At 41.8% G+C, this 13,887-nt stretch overlaps 1 protein-coding gene across 1 annotated transcript in view; it reads left to right on the forward strand.

The window, feature by feature from the left end:
- RRP9 (ribosomal RNA processing 9, U3 small nucleolar RNA binding protein) overlaps positions 1-9,176 on the forward strand; it is a 63,395-nt gene extending 54,219 nt beyond the window's left edge. Inside the window, exons 12-15 of the mRNA XM_030207542.1 lie at positions 3,232-3,377; positions 3,737-3,816; positions 7,261-7,334; positions 9,050-9,176. Coding sequence (XP_030063402.1) covers positions 3,232-3,377; positions 3,737-3,816; positions 7,261-7,334; positions 9,050-9,134 — 385 coding nt within the window. The 3' untranslated portion in view covers positions 9,135-9,176. The remainder of the gene's footprint in view (positions 1-3,231; positions 3,378-3,736; positions 3,817-7,260; positions 7,335-9,049) is intronic.
- The last annotated feature ends 4,711 nt before the right edge of the window (positions 9,177-13,887 follow it).

Raw genomic sequence — 13,887 nt, forward strand, 5'->3', positions numbered from 1 at the left:
CCTGTACACTGATGGGTATGTATAGCTTTATAGTGCCTTTTATGTATTCGTACATATACATGGGGGTTGATATTTAGCTGGCAGCACTCAGTTTAGCTCACCGTTTCTGGCTTTATGCCTAGAAATTCAGTGTCAGGAGGAGTAGCCTAGTGGTTAGTGCAGTGGCCTAAGAACCTGGGGAACTGGGTTCAATTCCCACTGCAGCTTCTTTTGACTCTAACCAAGTCACTTAACCCTCCATTGCCCCAGGTACAAAAACATAGATTGTGAGCCCTCTAGGGACAGAGAAAGCGCCTGCATTTAAAGTGTACAGCACTGCGTACATCTAGTAATGCTATAGAAATGATTAGTAGTAGTATGTCTGGGCTTCGATATTGAATTTCCAGAGCCAGCTACACCATAACCAGTTAAGTGATATTCAGCACTTAACCAGCTAGGGGGCACCGCATAAAGATAGGACTGACTTTTATGTGGTGACCTTGGCCGGTTAAGTACGGAATATCAGTACTTAACTGGCCAAGAGCCGATTCCATTCCCGGAACACCCAAAAAATAGCCAGTTTTGTTTTAAGCGTTAACATTTCAGTTTCAGCATCGACTGGTTAAGTGCCACTGAAAATAACCAGTTAGTCCCAAATAGGTGATTTAACCGACCAGAAGCCATTTCTGGCCAGTTAAATCTCTTTGACTATCGACTCTATAATAACAGATGGCAGACAGAGACCAGTATAGTCCATTTAGTCTGCATAGTAAGGTAGCTAGAGTTGTAACTGCTGCTCCATGCAAGTTACATCCCTCTGCTTTTTCTTCTTTTTTTTTTAATGTGTAAAAGTCATTTACGTTTTGTTGTGATTGAATCCTGTGTGTTTATTTTACACGTTTTGAATTCTGTCACTGTTTTTGTCCCCACCACCTCCACCAGGATGGTGCTCCAGGTATCTGCCACACTTTTCATGAAATACTGTCTCTTGATAGTTTCCTTAAGTTTACCTCATTGCAGTTTCATTTCATATCATGTATCCTTGTACATTCTTTGTGTTCTGTTGTCTGAAAAATAGAATTCATAGTGCATTAAAAGCAGAAACTTATTTTACTGATCTGGTTAATGCAGTGGGCTGAGAACATGGGGAACTGGGTTCATTTCCCACTGCAGCTCCTTGTGATTCTAGGCAAATCAGGTACAAAAAAACATAGATTGTGAGCCCAGTAGAGACCGAGGAAGTATTTGCATATTGTATATTTAAACCACTTTGATTGTACACAGGCAGTGTAGCAAGTCCGTGACCCTGTTACCCACACACTATACACCTTCAGTGTGAAAGAACAATTACAGAAATATTCAAAAAGTAATAAAGAAACCAAAAAGTCTTGATCACATAAGTTGTCATAGCAACCCCAGATTAGCTGACAGACCCAAACATGTTGAACATGGAACTACAGAAAACTCCAGAATAAAGTTTTTTGAAAGATACTGATTGGAGGAAAGCTATAAGAATATTTCAGCATTTCATTTCTTGCAGCACTGTCGAGTCCATTTGGACACCACTAAACACTGCTTTGATCAGGTTGTGCCTCCAAAGTGAGACCTGAGACTACTCTAAAAGTACTCTAGTCAAGACTGGGGAAATTGCTGACAGTTAACAATTTCAGGATTATTCCACAAATATGGTCTTTATGGGTGGTAAGAATGAAGCCACAGCTGAAAACAAGCCATATGAATTGCCACCTAGGGGACATTGCACATGTGGGAGGAAGTTATGTGGTCTGATGAGAGAAAAATGGAATTTTCTGGTGTTGGTGTTAAGTGTTACATATAGCATAAAACAAACACGTCACATCACCCTACATTAAAGTATAGTGGTAGTAGCTTTATGTTGTGGAGAAGCTTTGCAACAGGGACAAGAAGGCTTGTGAAGATCAAAGGAAAGATGAATGATGCCAAGTACAGGCACATCCTGGAGAAAAAGCTGATCCAATGTGTTGTGCAGTAGACCTGAGACTGGGGAGAAGATTGAGCTTCCAGCAGGACAGTGATCTTAAGCACAAAGAAAAGCAACAATGAAGTGTCTTGGCATTAAAGAAGTGAATGTCTGAGTGACCCAGACAAAGCCCTCTTCATTCACCTGAAACAGCTCCTTGCTGAAGTCTCCAATGACTTGTTCCTGGCCAGATCCAAAGGTCTTTATTCTATCCTCATCCTTCTCGATCTATCTGCTGCTCTTGACACTTGATCACCGCCTACTCCTTGATGCTTGGATTTCAGGGTACTGTTCTTTCCTGGTTTTCTTATCTCTCCCATCGCATTTTTAGTGTGTACTCCTTCTGGATCCTCCTCCACTTCTATCCTACTATAAGTTGGTGTACCTCAGGGCTCCGTCTTGGGACCTCTTCTTTTCTCCATCTATACTTCTTCCCTTGGAGCTCTGATCTCATTCCATGGTTTTCAGTATTATCGTTATGCTGATGACTCCCAGATCTATCCACACCAGAAATTTCAGCAGGAATCCTGTATGACATTGCTGCCTGGATGTCTTGCTGCCATCTGAAACTAAACATGACCAAGACTGAGCTTATCTTTTCCCCCTAAATCCACCTCTCCTCCTCCCCCATTCTCTGTGGATAGCACTCTCATCCTCCCTGTCTTATCTCGTAACCTTGGGGTTATCTTTGACTCCTCTCTTTTTCTGCACATATCCAACAGACTGCTAGAACCTGCCTATAATGCCACCAAAATTTGTCCTAGTAGCCTAGTGGCGCTATAGAAATGATAAGTAGTAGTAAAATCCGTAGCAAGTTGTATTTATCATGTTTGAAGATACTTGTGACCTGGATCGGCCACTGTTAGAAACAGGATACTGGCTAGACGGATCTTTGGTCTGACTCCATATGGCAACTCTTTTTTATGTTCTTCTTATGTTTCATCACATTTTAAAGATAGCATAATTAAAGTGTGAACACTGCATCTAAGTTGAGAGTTTGTGCATTTCTGCCAAGACCAATGGGCAAAAACTGCACCATCCTGCTATCCATATTTGGTAGACACTTTAAAAGACTCGTGGTTGTTGGTGTAGAAGGGACTTCCACTACGCATGCAGTCAAGGGGTGTGAAGACTTACGCAGTTAAACCTTTTGTTTGTTTTTGTGCTCATTGTGCAGAAGAAGCAGTTGAGCAGTGGGGGTGATGTGTGCAGACCTTGCAGCAAAAAATCAACTTGTCTATTTTTGGTCACAGGTCTCTAGCACTCTGGAGCGTGGCCAAGAAGAAGCCACTGGCAGTGGTGAAGCAAGCGCACGGTGTCCATGGTGACCAGGGCTTGGAGCAGCCCTACTGGATTTCTTCTGTGTCAGCCATTCTGAATAGTGATGTTGTAGCTACAGGTACACCTCCAGCTTTGAGAGACCCCCTTCAATGTCCTGTTCAGCCTCCATGTCCATGAGGGGAGTTCTTAATTTCTTTCCATTTTTCCATCTGAGAAGAGGTGATAACCTAGGATCCCTCCCACCCTCTATTTTACACGGGGTGTGGGTGGAGGGATCAGAGATGTGCTAGGTTGTAGTGTATATGGAGGTCCATAGGAAGAGGAAGCCAGGGTGGTCTTTGTAAACCCTTTGAGCACCCACCGTCCAACACCCTGCATGGAGATGAGTGGCACAAACAACCTATGGCAGGGGGAAGGCTAAATATCTATGTGATATTTTGGGACAGTCTTTCTTTACTAACTCCTTTGCTTTTCCAGGCTCCCATGATTCTAACATCCGGGTGTGGCAGTGCGGGGAGGGATTCCGCAGCTTGAAAGCACTTTTTGAGATCCCTCTGGTAAGTTGGTGCTCTCAAATGACTATTTTGGAAGCTGAGCAGGGACTGAGCTTGAGGAACAGAAACATCTTTGGCACCAGAAAGAGGAGGGATGTGAAAAAATAGAATTGGGAAAAGAGATCACGCAGAGTGGCTATCAGGCTGTTTTTCAAAACAGAAAAACGTCTAAAAAGTGGCATAAAGCAGCATTTGGACATTTTTCTCACACAAACGTTCAAATCAGTATTTTTGAAACCTATTTTTAGACGTTTAGAAGTCGGTTGGAAGTATGTCCAAATCTCAAAGGGGGGGACGTGTCAGGGGCAGGATTTGGGTGTTCCTAAGATGTTTTTCAGCCATAATGGAGCAAAACAAAAACGTCCAGGACTAAAACTAAGACGTTTTGATCTAGACCTGTTTTTACAACGAATAAGGCACAAAAAGGTGCCTTAAATAACCAGATGACCACTGGAGGGAATCAGGGGTGACCTCCCCTTATTCCCCCAGTGGTCACTAACCCCCTCCCACCCCCCAAAAATGTGATGAAAAACATTACTTGCCAGCCTCTATGGCAGCCTCAGATGTTATGCTCAGGTCCATTAGAATAGCATGCAGGTCCCTGGAGTAGTCTAGTAGTGCTTCAGTGCTCTGCAGACAGGTGGACCCAGGCTCCTACCTCCTCCTACCTGTTACACTTGTGGATGAAACTGTGATCCCTCCAAAACTCACCAGAAACCCACTGTACCCACATATAGGTGCCCCCTTCACCCATAAGGACTATGGTAGTGGTGTACAGTTGGGGGTAGTGGGTTTTGGGGGCCTCAGCAGACAAGGTAAGGGAGCAACGGTGAGATATGTACCTGGGAGCATGGGATGCTGGGCTCGATGGACCCTTGGCCTTTTCCCAGTGTGGCATTACTTATGTACTTATGGGAGCAGTTTATGACGTCCACTGCAGTGCCCCCTAGGGTGCCCTATTGCTGTCTTGGGAGGTCAGGGGGACCAATCTACTAAAAATGCTGACTCCTCCTACATCAAAATGGCTTGATTTTGTGCGTTTTGCACTTGGGGGTTTTTTTTTTTTTTTTTTTTTAATGGACCCAAAAAAAAAATGTCCAAATCACAAAACAGTATTTTTAAGAAAAAAAAAAAAAAGGTCATTTTTGAAAAAGAAAAGCGTTTTTCTTATTCAGATTTTGGATGTGTTTTGCAAAACGTCCAAAGTCTGACGTAGACGTCATATCGAAAATGCCCCTCTATGTCTCTCTCATATAGCAGTTGGGACACTTTTTGTTGTTTTTGTTTAGGTTAAAAGACCAGAAAAAGAGGTCCGTGAGTTTGTAACAGTGAAAATAATTCTTCCTGATCCCTAACATGACAATTGGCTCAAAATCACTGGATTGGTACTTGTCCCTAGTATGTAGATATCTCTTGGTAGACATCAATATTTTTCCCAAATTTCTGCTAGAGAGCTGACACCAAAAAGCATTGAAGTCATAGGGCAAAGTTACTTACTTGTAATTGAGATTCTCCATGGACAGCAGGGTAAGTCAGCCACACGCTGGTGATGTCATCCAACAGAGCCATGGGTGGAGGTAGCTCTCGGTTTAGAAGATCTTTCTGACCATGTGCTGAACAGCCCCAACCACAGTGCATGTCCATTTCTGCTCCATTTTCATTCTCTAGCTGCAAGCAGGCTCATCTTTGAGGGGAGGTGGGCGGACTTGTGTGGCTGACTTATCATACTGTACACAATGAACCCCCAAACATGGGGCTGTGAAGAATGTTGTATAGAGAAGAAAGCTTTTTACCTTTGACAGCCCGTGTGAGTGCTGCAGTGGGATGAAGCTGTGTGAGAAGAAAGAAGAATTAGAATCAGGAGTGAACATAAGAGCATGTATGGAAAAGCCAGTGGGGCATACACATTATTAGTAGCATAAGCATGGTTAAAACAGCCTGAAAAGCCAACAGGTAAGGCACCTGTGGGGTGGCCTGCTCATGGACCTGGAGAGAGAAGGTCTTTTAGAGGATGGTGCAGCCAAAGGAGCTGTCAGAGGCTCTGTTGGTTGAGGCATTAGTGTCTTGTAAAAGTGTGGCTAGATGATCATGTTTTGGCCCGACAGATGTCCAGTGGATAATTTGCTGAGGAAGCCATGGTTGATACCATGGCTCTAAGGTGATGGACCCAGTTTCTGTCCACAAGGTGTATGCTTACTCTTCTTTATCAGGAGATACAGTCAAGAGACTCCATTTGATGACTAGGGTTCCAGTTCTGTTGGGGTTGAAGGAGACCCGGAGCCCAATTTTCAAAAAAGGATGTCTGAGCTGGGACATGGAAAATTCCCACCATATTTTACAAAAGCTTTGCCGGACACAGAGCCTCTTAGAAAAAATGTGTATATCTCCCCAAATCAAGCGGAATCAACAATTTTACAAAGCTGTACGTGGGCAAAAAAGAAAAAGCTCTGCTTTTAGCAGGGGCATAGCCACAAGGGGGGGTGGCTTTGGCATAACCACCACGGGGGGGGGGGGGGGGGGGAGTGCTGTGCCCTTTTCAAAATTGTGCCACTGGATTCACTGCCAGATCCCCCACCACACTGCCTGAGCAGCAGAAAGTTGATGAGGTGTGTTACTTGCCGATTCCGGCACTTCCTCGCAAACTGAGTTCATGCATTGAATAGAGCACGCACAGAAATGCTGGCATTGTAGCCTGGAGTATCCTACCGACTTTCTTGCTGCTTGGGCAGAAAATCTCTTCAGCTGGCAGGGGAGGGAACTGTGAGGTCATGCTTGGCCTTCCCAGTCGACCCCTAGGCCCTCCTCAGAAATTGATGTCTGGCTATGCCCCTGTCCTGTAGTCTTCATGTGCATGGGAACAGCTTTGAGACATTAAGGCTGTTGAGAATCTTTCTTGAAAAATAAGTTGCCAACTCTGTAGCTGTCAAAAGATTTTGAGAACAATTTCAATTAGGTTGGTCAGTTAAGCTTCAAAGTATCTCGTATCATGTCCCAGTATTGGGTGCCTTTTCTATTTGTTAGGAAAAGTAATGTTTCTTTGTGGCTTAAATTTCCTTATAAAGGTATGCCATAAATTTGTAACTTTTGACATAATTATTGTGTCTGATGTGTTTTCCGTTTTCATCCATCTGTTCCCCTTTAGCCTAAGAGATTCTTCTTGTTTTGTTTATAGCTGCTTTGATAAAAAGATAAGTCTACACGAACCCTTTATGGTTCATTATACAGTTTAAAGAAATCTTCTTTAAAATGTGTTTTTTCTTCTAATGTGAATAAATCAGACCCTCTGCTGCAGGGTCAAACTAGCATCCTCTGTTATTTTGAAGTGGGGGAGGTGCAACAAAAACAGAATTTCTGTTCTGAATGAATGTTTGCCTTTGAGGTTAGTCTTGATGTTACTGTCAGATTTCTCCTTCTGGGCAGCTTTTGATCTGCTCTCCTCTCTCTTAGATGGGCTTCATCAACAGTCTGAAGTTCAGTAATGCAGGAGATTTCCTTGTGGCTGGAGTGGGACAGGAGCACAGGTACTGTATTCTGCATATTATGCTGCATTAGTGGGGCCAGAAGAAAGGAGCTGTCTTTATTATGGGTGCAGGGGATGTAATTTATAACTGCATGAGGCTAAGAATACCATAGCTCCGATGGTAACCCCACCTGACAGGGGTGGTCTCTTTTCCTTTGGTTAGTGATTGTAACCAAGGCCAGGTGTACAATCAGATGGTCGCACAAAGTGGAGGAGAAGCCTAGTGGGTTTAACATCCAGGGGAGAACGAATCAAATCCCACTGCTGCTACTTGTGATCTGATCTTGGTCAAAAGTCACTTAGCCCTTGTGAGCCCTACAGAGACAGGGAAATACCTAGTGTACCTGAATTGTAACTCGACTACTATTGAAAAAGGTGTAAGCAAAATCCAAATCAGTAAACAGGCCTAAACATTGGTTCATGTTTAGTTAATAGGAGACTCTCCTCTCCTCCCCTAATTACGAAAATGTATTTTACCTGTCAGCTTCCTACTCCTTTGGTATTGGTCTGGGATCTGGCACCACAAACCTTCTTTCATGACTACTTGTGAACTTTTACCCTATTTTATGCCCTCCACATACCTAGTATGCTCTGATGTCCTGGACCAAGAATTCAGCCAGCAAGTGTCGCATTTAAACAGTGACCACAACTTCCTACCCTTCCCTTTTCCCCAGGGCCTTCAAACACTGCCCTTGCAAAAGGCCCAACTCAGGGACTGGACTGCTTCCCCCTAGGCTTTAGGGCAGAGGTTCCCAACATTTCCTTGGGGCTCCCCAGCAGTCAGGTTTTCAGGTTATCCACAATGAATATTTATGAGAGAGATTTACATGCAGTGGAGGGTAGTGCATGCAAATCTCTCATGAATATTCATTGTGGATATCCTGTAAATCTGACTGGCTGAGGAACTTCCACAACAGATTTAGGGACCATGGCGTTAGGACCTGATTTCATCAGAGGATGTCTGTGTGAGAAGTCCCAAAAGGCCTTGTTTTTAAGCCTGTTTTATGAAGGTAATGTAGAGATGTATTTTCAAAGCACTTAGAGTTCCCTCTGACCTCATGTGCAACTTTCTTTTAAATTAGTCACCTTATCTTCTAACTCCTCTTACTCTCTTGCCTATCTATATGTTCCATCTTTGCTTATACCCTTCTAAAATGTCCTATTACATATTGTGTTGACATTGTAAGTAGTATACTATGCCATACTTTGTATTGTTTGACTATTTTTACTGCTGTAATTGTCTATTGCTCATATTTGATCTATTCTTTTTGTTCACTGCCTTGCGTGAATTCCTTCGAAAAGGTGGTAAATAAATCCTAGTAAATAAAATAAATGCTTTGAAAATATGCCTCCACGTAACCTGTGGAACTTTCAAAGTGCTTTGAAAATGAGTCCCATTGTCACTCTTATGTACCTATTTTTTTTTTAATATCTTTATTAAAATCAGAGAAATGCATACATCAAAAAGCATCAAGAACAGCTCGATTTAACATAGTGCAAGAAACACTTCAAAGTACACAGATTTTTTAAATAAAATGTGCTGCCAGGTCAAAGCTTCAATAGCACACAGGGTTGTGAGTGTGAATATGGGTTTACATGCAGGAAAACCTTTAGAAAATTATCCCGGCCTCATCCTCCAGCTAGGTGTCTGAAGGATTGATAGTGAAAACCTCTCAAGGAGCTGTTCCACTCTCATGCTTCCTTTTTCTCCTACAGGTTGGGACGTTGGTGGCGGATTAAAGAAGCCAAGAATGCAGTGTACATAATTCCCCTGAAAAGGGCACCACCCAAACTGAGTTAAAGCCCTGCATAAGAGTCAGAATGTTTATTTAAATGCATCTTACACCATTGTTAAATAAAAATTAAAAACATAAAAATACTGTTCATGGCATTTTATTTTCCAAATATTTGTAAAAGGTGGGAGGGGGAGTTCGCCCTATCTCTCGCCCTCTGTCCACCCTCCTGTGTTTTGTTGGTGAAGAGGAAGAGAGCCTGGCATTGATGGTAAGGAGGCTGTCCTCTCATTCCAGAGAGCGTGGAAATGCCCGTTTTTCCTTCACTGTGGGATGGGAAAAGATCTCTGGCTGTAATGTAGTTTCTTTTTATAGGATGGTTTGTTTCTGAAGAAAGTTCCTACCACTCATTTGCCCCCTAATTCTATAAATTAGGTGTAGAATCGGTGTAGAATCCAAGATTTGACATCTGTGAAAGGACAACTTTTCCAGAGGACTTGGGAGCAGGTTTGGTCAACACTTTCTCCAGCAGCTCCCAGAGTGTGTTTCTTTGACCTATTATATTTTTGCTTGTATTAATTTGATCGGTGGCCCTTATTGGGGGAGGGAGGAACTGAAGTTTTGACATTTTTAAAATATTTTTCCTACAGACTGAAGGTGTAATGCTGAAGCTTATTCATATATCACCGATCTTGATAATTGTGATGTATGGGATGCCCTCCTGGTCTCCCTGTTGTCTTTTTCAAACCTGACTACCACTATATGCTATGCTGTTGTAACCCTAAGGGGTTATAATGGAATTTAAAAAAAATAAATAAAATTACCTGAGTTGTCCCAGAGTTCCGTTGTGGCCAGCAGTGCAGGTCCTTAGAATTTGCTGAGAGCTGAGCTTCTGTTGGCTTAGCAACAGCTTTGCTGACAGTTACAGAGAGGCTCTCTGTCTGTTGGTGTGAGAGGATGTGCTGAGCTGAGTGTGAGAGAGGAGGTGACTGGTATATTGATTGTGCTTCAGAGAGAGAAAGTAAGTTAATAAAGGTGGTTTTAAAACAATTTAAAAAGGGAAGTAGAAGAAACTCTGTTTCTATACTGGTTATGTTACTCAGGGATGTATGTGATTAAGTTTGGCACTAATTAACATAGTTTAAAAAGGGGAGTAGAGTTTTGTGATGAAATAGCTGTGCTGTATCAAAAGTTAAAGGAGTAGATGCCTGATTCTGGTTTGGGTGAGGGAATACTGGTTTTGTTTCTTTCAAAGAAAATCAGTCTTTTTCAAAGAAGAGCTGAAGCGTTTGATGTGGAGGTGGTGCTCATTGTGTGCTTCGGATTGAAAGAGATAAAAATTGGTTTTAAGTTGTTGTAAAAGTAGTAACATTACCAGATAGTACAGGTATAACTCTGATATGAGGGAGTCACTGTACTAGAGAGAGTGAGGTGACAAAAACAGAATATATCTTATTAAAAAAAAACTTGTTGGAAAAAAATTAAAAGAATAGTTGAAGTAAGTTTTAATGTATGGAAAGTGAGACTGAGTCTCTGTACTAATGGTGACATTCCATGCTACCTGTGTATGATTAAATGATTAGATGGGAATAGAATTTTCACATTGATTTGATGGCAGTGCTGTTTTAATGCCATAAAAGGCCTGTCACTTGTGCAAGAAAAGCAATTGAAGTGAATGAAATTGAATTTATGAGAGAAGAATGGATTTCTGATAACTCAAAAATGAGAGAGGCTGACTGAGTGACTTAATGAAGATCTGAAAAATAAAATGGGGATGGGGATGTTCATGTAGTTTCATTGAAATAGTGCATGTTCCTCCTAAAGCTCTTACTAGATTAGGGCAAAAACAGTAAAGTTCAGGCTTGGAAGTAAGGATTCGTTTGATTAATTTTGTTTTTACTAGTTCACAGGCCCAAAAATGTGTTAATAAAATATTAAAAGTCACTAGAGAAAGATAAAGTTAACTGAAAGTTATAAGGCGACAGGGTTTTGCTTCCAATTTATTTATTTTAAGTGAGGTGTAGGAGGAAAAAAGACATTGTGAAGACCGACTGGAGTCTCTTTGTATGGGCCCCCACGCAAGAAAGAATTATCTTAATTGATTTCAAAGAAGATTTCAACACAGCTAAGTAACATCTTTAAAGAGAACTCTGTTTAAATTAACCTGGATAAAGACAGAACTTAATGAAATACTTACCTGAGTACCTGTTGAGGTTCTTTGAGAGATTCCTCTGAACACAAAAAGAATGCACACTATAGTATCAAATTCTTGCAACATATTAGAAGAAGAAAGATAAAAAGCAGTTGAAACTGTTAAATGCTGGGGATACTAGTAGGTAAAAGTAAACTTATCTGATGTTTTTTTTGTTTCTTTTTCTTACACTGGGAGGGACAGTAACTCTGTTAAGAAAAACAAAATAAACATTGTGGTAACTTTATATTTAGGATATTTATGTATAGTTATTAAAGTGTTTTAAAATAAAGAAGAAGTAATTCCAAAGTTAAATATTTAACATTAGTTATAGAAACAAATTGTTTCGTGAATTTTTTAGGTTGCTTCTTTCCAAATAGGGATTAATCCTAATTTAGTAATTCACAGATGACACCAAGTTATTCAGGGTGGTCACATCGCAGGAGGAATGTGAAAGATTACCTCACAAGACTGGGAGATTGGGCGTCAAAATGGCAGATGAAGTTTAATGTTGATAAGTGCAAAGTGATGCATGTGGGAAAGAGGAACCCGAATTACAGCTATGTCATGCAGGGTTCCACGTTAGGAGTCACGGACCTAGAAAGGGATCTGGGAGTCATCGTTGACAAGACGTTGAAAACTTCTGCTCAGTGTGCTGCGGCGGCTAAAAAAGCGCACAGAATGTTGAGTATTATTAAGAAAGGAATGGAAAACAAACATGAAGATGTTATAATGCCGTTGTATCGCTCCATGGTGCGACCGCACCTCGAATATTGTGTTCAGTTCTGGTCGCCACACCTCAAAAAAAGATATAAAGGAATTGGAGAAGGTGCAGAGAAGGGCGATGAAAATGATAAAAGTGGAAAAAAGGTGGCTGAGGGGGGACATGATAGAAGTCTACAAAATAATGAATGGAATGGAGCGGACAGATGTGAAACGTTTGTTTACACTTTCTAATAATAATAGGACCATGCGACACAAGATGAAGCTAGAATGTAGTAGATTTAAAACAAATAGGAGAAAGTTTTTCTTTACTCAGCGCGTAGTTGGACTCTGGAACTCATTGCCAGAGAAGGTAGTGACAGCAGTTGGCCTTGCCGAGTTTAAAGGGGGTTTGGACAGATTCCTGAAGGAAAAGTCCTTTGATCATTATTAAGATTTTTGGGTTCTGCCAGGTTCTTGTGGCCTGGATTGGCCACTGTCGGAGACAGGATGCTGGGTTTGATGGACCCTTGGTCTTTTCCCAGTATGGCAGTGCTTATGTGCTTAGTATCATTTCCGCTCTCACCCTTTGAGGGCGAGAGACGAGGTTAGTCTATTGTACCTCCCCCCTGTTCAAGGCAGTGTGTACTCGGATGCTTGCCACGACTACCAACAGCTGGTATCCTGGGAATCACACGTTATGCAATGCCCTCCCGGGGAGGGGGCGGTTACACTATGGATGACTTTTATATTCTACAATATCTCCATTTGGGTTCACTGCAGATTATAGTCAAGAAAAAGAAGCACCCTAGTCAGGTGAAATTATATTACATAAAAAAGCAGAAAACATAACAGACAGAAATCATATCTACAATATCAGACAAAAAAATTATATCTAAATTAATACCAACAGCAGAAAACATGAACTTTCAGGCATTTCCTAAATAAGACAATCTTGCAAAATTGGCAGCCCATTCAAACCTTAGCGGCTAAATATTTGAAAGAAGAATCCAAACATTTTTATTTAGCTTTAAACCCTCTGCAGCTTGGAAATGACAGTGAAAGCTTGAGCCAATCGAAAGGGCTTGCTAGATCTTTGCAAAAGCCAATGATTTGTTATTCCAACCACATTTTGACCAGCAAAGGATTTAAAAACAAAACATGCAATCTTAAAACATATACGAGAGGAAACTGGAAGCCAATGGAGCTCTCTAAGCAAATGAGATACTATTGAAGAGAGAAAAATTTACCTGGCAGCTGAGTATGCGTTCCCATGATCATAATTACCAAGAGGGCAGATTCCCAAAGTTCTAAACCCTTCCCAGTAATGCTTAGTGCTGTCCTTCTCCAGGACAGGCACAGAACCTCTGGAAGGGAGAAAACCTGGCACTACCTCAGGAAAGGAGGTGCTCCTCACCTGTAGTGCTTTCGTGGAGGGAAAGAAGTCTGTCCTTAAGGATGAGCCAGCATTTAGATAAAGTCCAAATCCAAAGTGAGGCTGGGAAACAGGTGGGGTCCATTCTCTGGGAAAGGCGCAAAGGTATGGGTTGTAGTTTGACTGTTTCATTGGGGTTGCAAAGGATGGGGCAGGGCATATTAGTGGGATCTATGCTGGCTGTCGGGACTATGTCCTGAAAAGGCTTCAGACTGTTCAAACACGGCTGCTAGACTAATCCTTGGGAAATCGCGCTTTGTCCCTGCTCAACCTCTACGTTTCAACTTCACTGGCTCCCAGTAATGGACCGTATACATTTAAGATTTGCTCACTAACACAAAAGATCATATATGGGGAAGCCCCTGAATACATTCTTCATTTAATCGATCTCCCGCCTAGAAATGCCCTAGCAACTTCAAGGACCTACCTCAATTTACATTACCCCACCTGCAGGAATATTAAATACAAGACCCTTTATGCTTTGTCCTTCCTC

The sequence above is a fragment of the Microcaecilia unicolor genome, chromosome 6, assembly GCF_901765095.1.
Source record: "Microcaecilia unicolor chromosome 6, aMicUni1.1, whole genome shotgun sequence".
Taxonomy (NCBI): domain Eukaryota; kingdom Metazoa; phylum Chordata; class Amphibia; order Gymnophiona; family Siphonopidae; genus Microcaecilia; species Microcaecilia unicolor.